Source organism: Crocodylus siamensis, chromosome 6 (genome assembly GCF_052110815.1).
Source record: "Crocodylus siamensis isolate JL-2025a chromosome 6, ASM5211081v1, whole genome shotgun sequence".
NCBI classification, from domain to species: Eukaryota; Metazoa; Chordata; order Crocodylia; family Crocodylidae; genus Crocodylus; species Crocodylus siamensis.
This window is the reverse complement of record NC_143400.1, coordinates 12,800,155-12,814,772: the sequence shown is the minus strand read 5'-3', so window position 1 is coordinate 12,814,772 and position 14,618 is coordinate 12,800,155. Positions and strand designations below refer to the sequence as shown.

Below are 14,618 nucleotides of genomic sequence, written 5' to 3'. Positions count from 1 at the left end.
GGTCACTCTCCTGGCTCATGTAGTGGAGAGCATCAAACCAGAGATCCCTAGAATGAGCTCTCCCCTCGATGCCAGAAGAAGCATCTCCTAGCGGTTTGCTCAAAGACAGTATTTGCAGGTGATGTGGACAAAAAGCACCGGGTACAGTCCTGTCCCACCCCCTGCGACAAGGGAACGGGGCAGGGACAGAGCCAGAGAGACGGTTGTCTGCAAACTGGGTTTATTCTCACGGCCCGGTTCATCCTTTACACAGACGGGGCAGGGTGAGACGAGACAAGCTGTGCACGCTTCACAGGCAGACGCGGCATGGGGCTAGGCTCAGGCATCGCCAGGCAGGAGGAAGGGGCAAAATGGCAGGGGGACACGGCACCGCGGCATTGCTTTTAGGTGGGGTCCAAGGGCCAGGTGGCCTTGAAGCCAGACAGGCAGGAGAGGTGGGGGGCAGCTCCCGCAGGGGCTCTCAGCTCGGAGGGGTAACACGGGCTACCGCCCTCCCCTCCAGGGCCCAGGAAGGTTGTGTCTTTGCCCAGAGCCGTGCCCTCCAGCTCCAGCTCCACCTCAGGCTTCACCTCCTGGCCGTGCTGTGCAGAAGGAGCCCGGCACTGGCCTTCCTCATCCTCCCTCTCCTCCTCTTCAGGCAGGGACAGGTCCGGCAGGAACTGCAGCCTCTCTGCAGCCCCCTGCACGGTGCCCAGTGGATGCCCAGGGAAGGCTCGCCCCTGCAGCCGAGGGGGCAGGAAGCTGACCCCCATCAAGAGGGCATCTGATTTGGGGAGTCCCAAGGGACCATGGGGCTGGGTGTGCTCTGGTAGGGGCAGCACCACCTGGCTGTGGGGGAAGATGTGGCCAGAGAAGCGTGGCCACTCGGGCGGGCTGGGCATGGGGCAGTGGCTGGGTGAGCAGAGCTGGCGGCTGCCATTAGGGGCGAGCCTGGGGGGCGGGAAGGCAGCCAGGTGGGGGAACTCATCCTGCACCCCTGGGCTGCAGTAGGAGCCAAAGAAGCAGGGCGAAGGGACGGAGCCAAAGCCTGCGGAGAGACAGGGAGAGGCGTGAGACTGGCAGCAACCTGCTCCGGCACCAAACTGAGAGTCAGGACACTTGGGTTCTGCCCCCCACTCAGGCGCTGGGTCCCTCCTTGTGCCTGTTTCCCTTCCCCTCCCTTCGGTCATTCAGACGGTGAGCGCAGCGGGGCGGCACCGATCTCTCCACTGCAGCCGCGGACACGGTTTCACCTGCAGGCCCCGTTCTAGGCTGGGAGGAGCTGCATGGGACAAGCAGCCCTGGTCCCCGTGCCCGAGCCCTGGGGAGGAGGGACGTTGGCAGGATGTCAGCGCAGCCCCTGCTTCAGATGCCTCCCTCCGTCCCTCCCTGTCTGCAGCCTCCTGTGATTTCCCGGCCGCACCCTGGGTGCGGGAGCCTGCGCAGATTCCAGCCTGGGCAGCTCCCCAGGAGGCACCTGTAGCCACCTGTGCCAGGCCCAGCTGACGTCAGGGTGTGGGAGGCAGGCAGGCCTTTCCAGTTCCCACCTCGCGGGGCCCCTGTTGGCATCAGCGGCCCCCACAGGCCACGGCAGCAAGTCAAAGCTTTGCCATGGGCGCCTTCCTTGCCCATCCTGGCACATGCACATCTGAGCCCTGCCACCCCAGTGCCCGTGGGCTCAGAGGGGAGCTGGCTGTGCCCACCCAGGGGCCTGTGATGTACTGGCAGGTGCCAGCCTTGCATGGAAGGTGAGGGCAAGCGTGCGCCAGTGTGCAGGCACTCTTGCATGTGTGCATGCCCAGGCTGCATTGCTCCAGTTCAAGGTCTCCACATGTCCAGCCCTACTTGCCATCAGAACTGTTCTTAGCACAGCAAAATGGGCTGCATGATGCCCCTGGCTCAGCCACTCACCCACCCGCCCCCAGCACTTACGGGCTCCCCCGGACACAGCTTTCTTGTCCCCTGTGCCATCTGCGCCCGATGGCTCCTGCAGGCTGCGGTGGCAGGCCAGCTGGTCAGCCAGTGCCCGGCGAGTAAAGAGCACGTTCTGTAGGAACTGGAGCCGGAAAAGGAGCAAAACCATCTCAGCCCCAAGCCCAGCCTGGGCCCACACCCCGCTTAGGCTGGGCAAACCATTCCCCGTCGGCCTGCGGTTACCTCGCTCTGCAGCCCAGTGGAGACCATGGCAGGGCGGCACATGCCGGCGGCTCCCAGCAGCAGCGGGGGCGCAGGGCAGCGCAGGTCCCACAGCGGGTAGTTGACAAAGATGAGCTTGCTGAAGTTGAACTTGTAGGTGAAGCGCTTGCCTTTGGTCTTGTGCAGGATCCGCTTGTTGTAATAATACCTGGGGGAGACAGGAGCCCAGAGAGAGAGTGCGAGGGAAGGAAGGACAGATAGACTGTCAGTGCTGATGGAGAGGAAGATTTGCACTAAGGGAGTCCTATAAACCCTCCCCCAGGGTGGGGACCAGCAACAGGGGAGTCTGGCCACGGCTGGGCAACGGCACTGGTACCTGCCTGCCTCGGGTCTGCCAGCCCAGGGCATCCCACTGTGCCTGGGAGGAAGAAAGGGAGAGGGGTACCAAAGGAGAGAGGAAGGAAAGCAGGAGCTGGAGAGGACACTTGTTCTCTCCCCTGCACCGTTCCTTCCTTCCTGGCTCCCAGGGCTTAGGCTGAGTCTGGTCCTCCCTGAGCCCCTCCAGGTTAGGGCCCAGCTAAATCGCAGCTGTCGCTCACTTCCACAGTGATGGGCCATGCACGGCCCTGGAGCTGAGCACACTTCCACAGGGATCAGGCCCAGAGATGAGCCCGGTTGCTTTGTCTGACCCGGTACCCAGGCTGCAGGACTTCCCAGGGGTACTGCTACAAGGGACCCCAGGCCAAGCCTCTGGGCAGCGCTGCCCCTGCCTCGCACCTGAGCGCCCGGCTCAGCTTGTCATAGTTCATCTGGGGCTTGCATTTCCTCCGGCCCCACAGCCGTGCCACCTCGTCGGGGTCCTTGATCACAAACTCGCCGTACTCGCCCTGCTGCCAGGCGATGACGTGCCGGAACTCCTCCTTCTGCAGCAGCTCCAGGATGAAATGCCACAGCTGGATCTGGCGGGAGCCAGGGCTGGACTCTGCCTTGTAGGCCCAGTCGGGGAACGCCAGCCCTGTAGAGCAAGCGGGAGCACAGATGGACCCCGGGGACAGTGCTATGCATGCACCATTCCTACCCGTCTGCCCCCGCCACCAACGGGATGCAGCTTTATGTGCAGCTGGTAGACAGGTGCCACATGCCACCCCAGAGCTGGCTGCATTTCAGCGCTGGGCGTGCAATTCCTGTGTGGCATTGTGTGTGGTTGTTAACCAGCTGCCTATCCATGTTGGAGGGAAACAACTCTCTCTGCAAAGTGCTTTGGGAGAGGCAGGGGCTCAGGACATCAGAATTGGACCCAGAGCTCCAAGTTTGTCCCCAAGACACTGACCATCTCCATGGGGGGAAGAAAGGGGCTGGCTCCCGTTCTCACCTGAGATCCAGTAGGAGCTGGGAACCGCTGGCATGCCCTCGGCTACGCAGCTACACTGCATCTCGCCAACCTGGAGAGCGCAAAGGCAAAGCCATCACTGCAGGGGAAGGGGCTGCCTGGGAACAGGAGCTGCCAGCAGCCCCGGGAGGGCAGCGCGGGTGGAAGTGCTCTTTGCCCATTCAAGCAGAGGGTGCTGGGAGCCAGGACTCCTGGGTTGTCCTGGAACAGAGGGGGTCTGGTGCTACAGCAAGGGGTAGCATAGAGGGGGCAGAGATCAGGACTCCTGGGTCCTGTCTCTGGCGCTTGCACAGTCTTTCTCTCAGTCCTGTCTGGGGCAAGCAGTGAGCAAGGGGAATTTATCTGCTCTGAAGGGCAGGATGTTTCTAGAGCACAGTGGCAAGAATGGGACCAGGGGACCCAGCTGGAGAGTGCCCCAGAGTACCCTATTTCCCCAGGTCGGCATCTCCAGTTTGTGTGCAGAGATTTATCTGATTCGGTCTCTATTGCAATCTGAAGAGCGGGTTTCCTTTTCCCCGCCATGACCAGTCTCACTTCAGCAGAATGGGCTTTTCTATCATAAAACTCCTTTTTTTGGGGAGGTGGGAGGGGGGAAGGGATGCAATGATTGATACCTTTCTTTTTATCTCCCTAGACCACATAAGGAACAATAAAACACCCCCAGCACCAAGCCCTCTGCTCCCCCCCCAAATTCACTAGCCAGCTCAAAGTGGACAAGAACAAACAGGGTGATGTGGGTTCAGATCTGAACATGCTCCTTTGACAACCCCAGGCTATGAAACCTAAAGGTCTGGGGAGCTCTTGGGTCTCCACTTCCCTGGCTGCTGAGACGTGGGTCTCTGGGGAAAGTTTCAGTTGGAAACTATTGTGGGTGGGATGGAACGAATGAGAGCGCAAGGGTTTTAGGAAGATTCATCATCCTATATATGGGAAGAGGAAGGGTTAATTTGAAATCTTCTTACCCCTCTGCCAGGGAAGAGAGACAGAAAGCTAATGAAAGGGGAGGGGGGAGAGAAAAAGAGAAACTTCCCTGATTCATGGATTTGGAAGAATTGGGGACTGTTCTGCTGGATTGGGGGTTGGACTAGATGACCTCCTGAGGTCCCTTCCAACATTAATTTTCTATAATTTTCTATGATTTTCCTACAGAAAACCATTAGACCCACTCACTTGCCCAGCAAAGGCAGGTGCTGGGCAGGAGAGCAGCAAAGGACAACCCTGGCTTGAATTCAAGACATTTAAGGCCTGAAACAGAGACGATGAGAGAAGAGAGGGGCTCAGGGGATTTCATACCTCTGACCACACCAATATATCCTAGCAAGAGCCTGTGGCTCTCACTTTCTTCATCCACAGGGAAGCAAAGCCAGGTCCCATCTCCCCACGTTTAAACCCATGAGAACCAAGAGTAAATCTGCTCCGATGCATAAAGGTTGCCCAGATATGGCTCTATTTTCTTGGACTCATGGTTTTCCTCTTTGCCACTAGGTTGACTGCATGGCTTTTATAAACACCTGTTTCCAAGCCCCTTTCCACCCCCTGAATGAAAACTCAGCCAGGGGAAAAGGCATCCATGGCCTCTGCTCTACGTCCTCTGAATCCTCTCCTCCCAAGTCAATGCTTTCCTTTCCTCCCATGTTCTCCCCTTTATTTTCTAGAAAGGTTCAAGTCAGCTGGTTTGACAGGGAGAGAAAAGGGGGGAAAAAAACCACTGTAAAATATTTTAGATTCATTCCTAATATCCAGCAAAAGTCGGGCTGGTGAGGCAGCATCTCAGTGAAGGAATGACACGGGGTGGGGGGAAGGGATTGGTGTGGAAACAGCCCCATCAGTCCAACCATCCAGTGGGAGGAGAGGTGCTTGGGACCAGCAGGATCCCACAGGAGAGAAACCACCGGAGAACAATTATCTCTTGTTCGGGTTGTTTTGTACCTGCTCAGCCGTGGTGTGAGGCTGCTGCCGGGGGTCAGAGGCCAGAGTCCTGGGCCCTACAAAGCGAAGCCTGACCTCTCGCCCGTGTTGCTCCGCCAGCTTCCCCTGGACTCGTTCGGCCCCTAAAGACGCCCCTTTTCTGCAGACAGGGCAGCGAGGAGAGGTGAACCATGGGGAGCTGGAGGCTTTTTGTACAGAGCAAGGAGGATGGACAAAAATCAGCTGGCCCAAAACAACCCCCTGCCTGCACCCCTCAGACGTCCCCTACCCGGGGGAGAGCTCTGTCCCCAGCTCCCAGGATCTGTCCCTCTCCAGGGAGGCAGCCAGGCAGCAGGTCCATATCCCCCGGCTGCTTCCCTGTGGCTTTCGGCCTCTGTGAGCATCTGTCCCCGATTGCCGCTGCCTCGAACCAGCTCCTGTCCCCGCTAGAGCCCGAAATGCCTGCCGTGGCTCAGATTCACTCCCATGTCCACCTGCTAGCACTGCGCAACTTGTTCGGGGCTCCCTTTCTTCCCTCCTGCCCCCAGACATGACCTTCACCCACCCACCTCTCTGCTCAGACACCATCCTTGCCGGGCATTTTGTGGATCTGGGGGGCAAGCTGGAAACACAAGGGCATGTTTCCCTGTGCCCGCATTCAAGCAGGCCCCCGAGGCCCCCGGCCCAGCTCCAAGGGTGGTGCATGGAGCCTCTGTGAAGCAAAGCCCTGATCCAGGGGTGGAGAGAGCACGTCGCCATCTGCCGAGCCTGGGAAAGAACCCAGGAGTCGTGGCCCCCCTTCCCTCGTGGCTGGTGCCACGGTACATCAGTGCAAACCCGAAGCAGCTCCAGCGGAGCCAGCGGTGTGGGCATGGAGGACCGGGAGGGGGCATTCCCCTCCCCCTGTGCTGACTCCTCGCTCCCCAGCTCCGGGTCTCTCGGGGAAGTGGGATTTAAAAGGCTTTTGTACCGCGGCTGTACCGAAACCTTACACGCGGGGTGGGAGGGGGAGAGGAGAAGGAAGGTCAGGTTGGAAAGTCAAAGGCCTGGAAAAACCTGCAGGCCAGCCCCAAAAGGTGGGGCGGGGGTAGGGGACCCTGGGTCACATTGGAGGGGCAAAGCCCCTGACTGAGCCAGGCCTGAGCCCGGCTGTCCCCCTTTCTTTGCTCGCTCCTCCATCCATCTCCCCGCTTGCCCCAATGGGAAGTGCTGCCAGTACCCAGAGCTGCTAACACAAGCTCCGCAGTGCCCCCGTTCCTGGGGGAGAGGTGGTGGTGGGGTATGAAGCCTTGAAGGCAGGACAAATGCCTAATGGACAAATGATTAATGAGATTCGTTAGCATGTGGACTCCCAGCCCATGGTCCCCAGGGCAGCACCAGGGACTAGGCAGGGATGGACTGGGAGTAGCTGCTGTGCAAAAGCCTGGGGACCAGCTCCCATCCCAAAGAGCCGGTGGCCTGGGCACACAAGAGACAGGGAAGCAACCAGCCCCAGTTGCCCTGAGCTGCCTCTCCTGACCCCTGGCCCATTGCCCTCCCTGCAAGAAGTGGCTGCAACCGGCCAAACAAGAAAGCCCAGCCGGAGGCAGGAGGCTGAGGACAGGGACTCAGCACAGGGTAGAGAGATCAGAGCAGCCTGGGGACAACAGCCCTGTAAAGTGATGCTTAAACCTTCTCTGCTCCTGCCCTCCATGCTGCGCCCATGTGAGCTGGGCATGGGGGCAGCTCCATCACTTCCCTCTGGGAATCAAACCACATGCTCGGGACTTGGTGGCAGAGGGCACGGGGCAGCCTGGCTGCAGAGAAGTGCCCTTCTGACCTCTGCCCTGGGCTCCTGGCGGTGCCTGACTGTGATCTTTGCATGCATTAGCCACCGCTATCTACTAAGCCCTGCTCTAAGGCTTGAGGGCTTTCCCCAGCTATGCAAATTCCTCCAGAAGGGGGCACAAATCCAGCCAGAGATGCAGTCCGTCAAGGGGGAGAAACCTGCCTGGGACACCCTGTAGCCTCCTTCCCGGCAGCTGCCAGCTCCTGCAGAGGCAGAAGGCAAAGCCTGGCCCGAGCAGACAGGAGCTCTGATTCTTAATGAGCGCTGTGCTCTAACTATGGCAACCCCAGATGGGCCCAGGTCACCCGTCCGCTCCCTCTTGCTCACAGCGGGACAGCAGCTTGTGGGGAGGCTGCACTGAGGCTGCCAGTACATCCCAGCTGAGATCTGGGCTGTCTTGATCGCAGGAGACCCCTCCGCACACATGCCCAGCAGAACGGGTCCGAACAGAAGTCCAGAGGTGGCACCCCCTGGAAATGCCTCCCAACGGAGCCACTGCAGGCACTGGCCTATCCCCACCGTGCCACGGATGCACCCGCCAGAGAGATGGCTCTCTGTAGGGTTCCTGATGCTTCTCAAGAGCACGTCACTCCTGCCCAGGGAAAGTGCTGCATGGGGTCATTTCACCTGCTCCCCTTTTCCAGGGATGGTTCGTGTCCCTCCCTTTCCCACAGGGACCCCCGCCTGGCTTGGCACCTGCAGCATCATGGCATGCCTGTGGCTGGCAGCATCCAGAAAGTGCCCAGTGGTGTGAAATCCCTGGTCCTGCTCCAGCGGTGTGAAATCCCCTCTGAACACCCCCTGCCGCATGGGTCTCCCCAAGGGTTACCAACCACGTCTCATCACCAGCATCCCATGGACCCCTAGTCACTTGGGTGAGAGTCGAAGTGACTGGGAAAGCAGCACCCAGACCCCTCCAGAGACCCAGACGTGCCTGCTCCCGTGGGTGGGAAACTGGCAGTACCTTGTGAGCAGGTTCGAGACGGCTCGGAGAGTGCGAGGGGGGTCTTACCTTGCGGAGGCACCTGCAGCTGTCCTGGCCGGCGTCGCTGGCCCGCGCGCTCTGCCTGTCACGCTGGCCCCGTGCATTTCATCACATGCTGCGTTGGGGTTACTTAGAATGAAAGCCCAGTCCTCGGTGCTCCCAGGGGGCTCGGCACGCCGCGGCTGCAGAGACAATCGTGTTAACCCCTCGCACAGCTCCGGCTGCCGACCCCCGCGCGCGTCGACTGCCTGCGGGGAGGGGACACCAGGCGAATGCGGTGCCTTTCTCTCCACCCCCTGCTCCATCCCAGGCACGACTCCCCTCCGGGGTGCCATGCTTTCCACTGTACCCTATGCATAGGGGTAGTCACCCACTGGCCTCCCCTCCTTGTAGAGGGGCACAGAACAGGGCAGCGATGGGCTGGCCCTGGGGCACAGCTAGGAGAGCCCAGGTTGCGTCTAGCTACGCTGTAGCCACCTTGAAAGCACTCCTGCTCCGGGGCAGGAGCTCACAGGTGTGCCACTCTCTGGCCCTCACAGCTGGGGTGACCATGCCAGCAGGAGGGGTAGCGCTCACTGCTGCAATGCAGCTCATCCGGGCAAGCGCAGGCCCAGCTTGGAAGCTGCCAGGCCACCAAGCACTCACCTTTCACTTCCGCCTGCGCTCTTCCCAGCCCCGGCCGGGACATTGGCCCCCAGGGCCAGCTCTTCCAACTACTTCTTGCCACAGCCACCTGCATGAGTCACCTCATAGCAGGCTGGCGTGGTGGGGAGCTCACCCCTGGGCTGCCAAGCGGTGGGGGGTAGACATGCTGCATTGCCACGTGTCGCTCTGAGCGAGTTCCTCCGGCCTTCAGTTCCCACTTATCCATGGGGGACAATGTCCCTTTGCCTATGTGGCCTGACTAGGCTGCAGCAACCTAGCAGGGACCATTTGCAGCACAGCCCCAGGATCAGTGAAGCTGACTGCGATGCCAGCCCCGGCACCAATAGCGTGGGGAACTCGTGATGGACGCGACCGGGGACCAGGCAGACAGACGCCCGGATGGAGGGAAGGATGGAGAGAAGACAGGGGCAGGCTGGGCTGGACTGGCCACATTCACACTCCAGCAGTGCAGCAGCTTGGGGCTGGTAGAGCTGTGAATCTGGGGCAAGGGGCTGGAGAAAGGGTGACCTGAGAGCCAGTGCAGGCCAGAAGTGCAAGGTCCCATCCATGGAGCTGCCGAGACTGAGATCGGCCTCTGGACAGCCAGCCAACAGACTGGGGTCGAGTGGCCAGGGGGTAGGGATGCACCGACACCAAAGTCACTGGGGGAGCATGAGATGAGGCCCCCCCCGTATGGCTGATTCACGGCCCCAGGAAGGAGCGTGTTGCTGCAAGACCCCGGCCACGGTGCATCCCACTGACGTCAAGCCCTCGCCCAGGCTTCTAGGCGGGGGCTGGTGCAGGCGCTCCCGAAGCTCGCAAAGGAGCCCTGGGGCCAGGGAGCACCTGGTTACTACAGCACGATCCCCAGCGACGCGGGTGGCCCTGTGCCAGGGCTCCCAGCTGGCTCACGCCCGAGGGACTGGGCGGCTCAGGGGCGCGTCCAACCCGACATGGCTCCTGCGTGCAGCGAGTGCTGGGTTCTCAGCTCAGCAGCAGAGTGGCCGTAGAGGGGCTGGGAAGCATGGTTCATGGCCTCTCTGCAATGTACCACATGGAGGAGGATGACCAGGTTTGCTTAGGATGCACAGGGCAACCAACTGGCATCTCTGCCTAGCTCATTGGTCGCCCCTCAGCCTCTCAAGAGCTGTGCAGTGCAAGGTGCTGACAGCTCAGGGATCTGCACAGCCCCTGCCCACAGCGAGGCTCAGCTACAAGTGGGGACAGCAGAGAGCCAGGCTGCAAAAGTGCCTGCTGCCAGGCTGAGAGCCTGGAGCCAGATGGCCTGTGTGCCTACAGGACAGCCCAGGACATGCCTCCCTCCGGAGGACTGTACCATATGCGCATGCTTCCTTCCCAGGGGCTGGGATGCTGGGCTAGTGTGTGGGCCAGTGTCACCTGATGCTCACCCACCTATTTGCTTTGCAGCCCACCTCACGCCAGGGGTGCCTCATCTGATCTGCTGCAGAGGAGAGCGAGCAACAGATGCAGTCTCTACACCGATGCCAGGTGTGGGGCTGGTTGAGCCAGGAACATGCAGGACCCCTCCTGTGTTTGTGACCTGGGGGTTGATTGAGATGGGGACTGAAGTGGAGGGGAGTGAACTTCGGGAGTCATTTTGTGGTTCAGTCAACCAAGGCTAATGTGATGGGAAGGGGATAACGGCACAGGGCCAAGGGACGGGAAAGGGGTGTGTGCACATGTGTCAGAGATCTGGGTATGTGTGCATGTTGCAAAGATTCAGAGATGTGTGTGTGTGCAAGCATGTGTGTATGCTTCAGAGATGTGTGCGTGTGTGCGTGAGTTCAGAGATCTGGGTGCATGTGTGGATGTGCCTGCGTGCTTGCATGTGCTTCAGAGGCTCAGAGATCTGAGTGCATGCATGTGTGTGTGTGTTTCAGAGATCTGAGTATGTATGTGTGCGTGTTTCAGAGATCTGAGTACGTGCATGTGCATTTCAGATCTGAGCGTGCGTGTGTATGTTTCAGAGATCTGAGTGTGTGCGGGCATGAACGTGTCGGAGATGTGTGTGTGTGTGTTTCAGAGATCTGAAGATCTCTGTGTGTGAAGATGATGTGGAAATGTGTGTGCATGCATTGGGGGGGGGGGGAGGAGAGCTGCCCAAATGACCAGTGAAGTGCATGGGAGGGGGTCTGAGTGAGTCACAGCATGTAAAGGCGTGCAGAAGCGGGTTGCACGCACGGGCACAAGAAAAGGGCACCGTGTATCCATGTGCAATGCAAGAGGCGTGCCCAAGGTCACTCGTGTCTAGGTTTGATCTCTGAAATCCACACACACGTGCACACCACCACCCCTTTTCCCACCCTTGGCCCTGAGCCTGTATCCCGTTCCCATTGCATCAGCATTGGCTGATTGAATTAAAGGTGCCGCTGGATCCAGTCCCTTGGCCTGAGCTCAGGACCAAGCCCTTGGACTTCAGACTTGGAGCGAAGCGCCTACTCCCTCAGCAGACCCCTGGGATCCCACTAGTGCCTGGCTACCCCGGAAAGCCGAGGAGGCGCCAGGGAGGGCGAGAACATGAAGTGCCCGTGTTGTTCCCGGGTGACGCCTGCTTGCAATAGGAGCCTTCGCACGCGGGATTCTTGTCATTCCAGGAAGAGTTATCCGAGACTCGCTCCTGGGGTGAGCCAGCCTCGAGTTGGGACAAGACTGGACAGAGAAATAGCGTGCGTGCGCATGTGTGTGGGTATATGTGCATGTGTGTAGCTGCATGTGTGTGCATGTGTGTACATGCTTGTGCGCATCAGTTTATGTGCTTGTGCATCTGTGTGTTTGTGCATCCGCACATGAGCATGTGTCTACATGCATGTATATCAGTGTATGATCATGTTTATATATGCACTGTACATCTACGTGTGTGCATGCGTGTGTGTGTGTGCATCCACATGTGTGCGTATACATGCATGCAAGGGTCAAGAGGGAACCCAGTGCAACCTCTCATGACAAATGCTCCTGATATGTACAGCCTAGGGCTGCTGGCACCAAAAGAGTTAATCGGTCTCCAGCTGGGCAGTCAAGAAGTCACGGCCACGGCCAGGTCAGCACGGAGGGTGGACTGGACTGCCCCGGGGCCGCGAGGCAGAGCCCATAACCAGACATTCACACTGAATGACCAGGGACACATGAGCGTGGCCTGACTGCAGCTGGGGGCAAAGGCCTCCCAGGGGTGGGGGAGCCTGCGACTCACGGAGGGCACCTGTCCCAAGAAGGAGGGCATCTGTGCCATCCCAGGTTCATGCCAGCTCCCTGTCCAAGCCAGAGGACATGACCCCAGCTCCGTGCAAAGGCTGATGGACTCGGGCAGTGCGAAGTACACAGAGGGCCAGGCCTGAGACCTTGGGCGGGGGGGAATAGGGGCTCCTAGAGCACTAAGGGATCCTGCAGCACAGCAAGGCCGCTAGGGTCTGACCCTTCCTCTGGGGCCTCGGCCCTGGCTGGGGGTGGGATCCTGGCCCAGCAAGACAGACAGACAGACTAGACCCAGTTCACAAACTGGGGAACAGACCGAGGGATTTTTCTCCATTGCTGTTACCACCCGCTTTTTCCAGCCTTCCAAGAAATGTCAATATTTGGACAAGCCGCTAAAAAAAAAAAGTAGAGCGCAAGCTCAGCTGTCCCAGCCCCATCGGGCTCCCAGCTGCTCCAGCCGGTGTGGTGCTGAATGAAGGTTACGGGGACCGTTCAAAACATTTTGGCTGCAGCCTGAATTTTCAACGCATGGGAGTTGGTGAGGTGAGACGTGTTGGCAGGCCCCCGGGCTTGGGGATACACGGGCCGGTGGGCGCATGTCAGCCCCAGCCGCCAGCCACCCGGCTCCCCCTGCCAGCAACCCTGGAGGTCAACGCAAGGAAGGTGGCTCCTCTCCCAGCCTGCTGGCTTCCACCGTCCTCCGTGCTGCTGGGTTGCTCGGTCTTTACCCTCAGACCTGGTCCTGTTGGGATCGGTCTGAGCCCAGGACAACTCTAGCCCTCAAGATCAGGCTCCACCATGACCCAGACAGACATGCAGCCCCCCACAGCATTGCTCTGGGTCCAGACACTGCCAACTTACACGCATGCACAGCCACACTCGAAGACCTAGGACAAAAGTTCAATAAACCTATTTAACCTAAATCAGCTAAGTCTGCTGCATCCATCCAGGTTTATCTTAAACTGGTTTTGGCCATTTTGAGAGTGGTTTATATGTACTGAATTTCTGTTGTGTTGCAGATTTGAACCAGTTTCTGATTACTTATACCGGTTTATGTGTAATATTGATGCCTAGCCATGGACACAGCACATGTGGGACCCTCATGGAGCTGCCCAATGCAGCTGCAGGTGCATCTCACACCTTCACAGCTACACAACATCTCTGGTGGGCTCCAGCAATGTGCACACACAGCAAGCGTGTCATGGACACAGACAAACCAGAGCCAGCAACGCTTGGGTATCAGCACCATGGGCTTCTGCTGCTGGAGAAGCACCGAGGACCCCTGGCACCCCATGCAGAGCCCCCCCTTCCCCCCAGCTTCTATGGTTTCCAGCTAGTTGGAGTCTAAGTGCTGCCATCTCGCTCTCCCAGTCATAACCCTGGTCTTATCTGGCTTTGCTGGTACAGCTCACTGGGGAATATTTTTTTCCCCCAGCAGCAGAGAAGCCTCTAGCATGGGCAAGAGCCCTTTGCCAGGACTGCCCCAACCAGTTCTGCCAACCTGCGGGCAGATTTGTTTGTCCTCCCCTGGGCTATCTGGGATGCTTCGCCAGTGCCATCAGGGCTGGGCCCATTCGCAGGCTCCTGATGCATGGGGACACTCCACTGTGCATATCAAGCCCAGCACAGAGACAGACACACACACACCAGGCAGAGTTTGGAGTCTCTCCTCTGCAATCCAGGACCCCAGGGCCGTGCCCATGCTGCTGGCTGCTGTACGTGCGTGTGTGTGGCCTTGATGCTGGAATTAATCCTCTGTCTGATTCTGGATCTGCCCAGACTCGAATCTCCCTGGTGAGGCCAAGGGGTGGCTCAGCTCATGGAGAGGAAGGTGTGACTAATAGGACCAAGCTATCTAGACCTGTGCCGCCTAGCCGCAGACCTCGGCGCCCTTCCTGCATCTCAGGAGCATTCAGGGGAGCAAGTGGCTTCAAGTTTGGGAGGGAACCCAGGAGTCCGGACCCTCCCTGCAGCTGACGGGCAAGACGCCTATTGTGTGAGCCCCACACCAGCTGCCAGCTCACTCCTTGCCAGCCCTGATCTTGCTCTCACATGGCTCTCAGCCTACAGGGCTGCAGCCCCGGTTCTTTGCCCTGCAGTCGGCAGCGCGTGGTGGGACAACACGTCTGGGCCCGCGGCTAGAAACCAGGCCAGACCTCACCCCAGAGCTGGGCATGGAAGCCAGGAGTCCTGCTGCCTGGCGCCAGCTCCTTCCTGTCCTTGATGTTGATTACACCCTCCTTGAAGAAGGAAATAGGTCCTGGCTCCAGACCCCTGCAACCACGGATGGTTGCAGACCCCTGCATCATGGCCCCGGGCTGACACGACACAGGAGTTGAGGTAGATGTCATCTACCTAGACTTTAATTAGGCCTTTGATACGGTATTGCATTCTGTTCTCGTAAATAAACTGACAGGCTGTGATGCAGATGATTACACAGTCCGGTGGGTGGCAAATTGGCTTAGGGGTTGGACCCAGAGAGTGGTGGTGGATGGGTTGAGATCGACCTGGAAAGATGTGGGCAGTGGGGTCCCCCA

General features: G+C 59.2%; 1 protein-coding gene across 1 annotated transcript; it reads right to left on the bottom strand.

The window, feature by feature from the left end:
* Window positions 1-340: 340 nt before the first annotated feature.
* On the bottom strand, window positions 341-3,548 carry ETV3L (ETS variant transcription factor 3 like). Its single transcript, XM_090055231.1, has 5 exons — window positions 3,488-3,548; window positions 2,893-3,130; window positions 2,137-2,323; window positions 1,912-2,035; window positions 341-1,027 (listed from the first exon to the last, which is right to left on the bottom strand). Exons 1-5 carry the CDS (start codon window positions 3,546-3,548, stop codon window positions 384-386), a joined length of 1,254 nt encoding a protein of 417 aa, XP_089911357.1. The 3' UTR covers window positions 341-383.
* Between the last annotated feature and the right edge of the window lie 11,070 nt (window positions 3,549-14,618).

What these genes read in the sequence shown, in the direction of transcription:
- ETV3L (XM_090055231.1), bottom strand. Translation starts at nt 3,548, where the DNA reads ATGCAGTGTAGCTGCGTAGCCGAGGGCATGCCAGCGGTTCCCAGCTCC. An exon ending in CCACTGGGCTGCAGAGCGAG is followed by an intron (nt 2,036 to 2,136) that starts GTAACCGCAGGC and finishes TTCCGGCTCCAG; the next exon opens with TTCCTACAGAACGTGCTCTT. An exon ending in AGCTGTGTCCGGGGGAGCCC is followed by an intron (nt 1,028 to 1,911) that starts GTAAGTGCTGGG and finishes GTCTCTCCGCAG; the next exon opens with GCTTTGGCTCCGTCCCTTCG.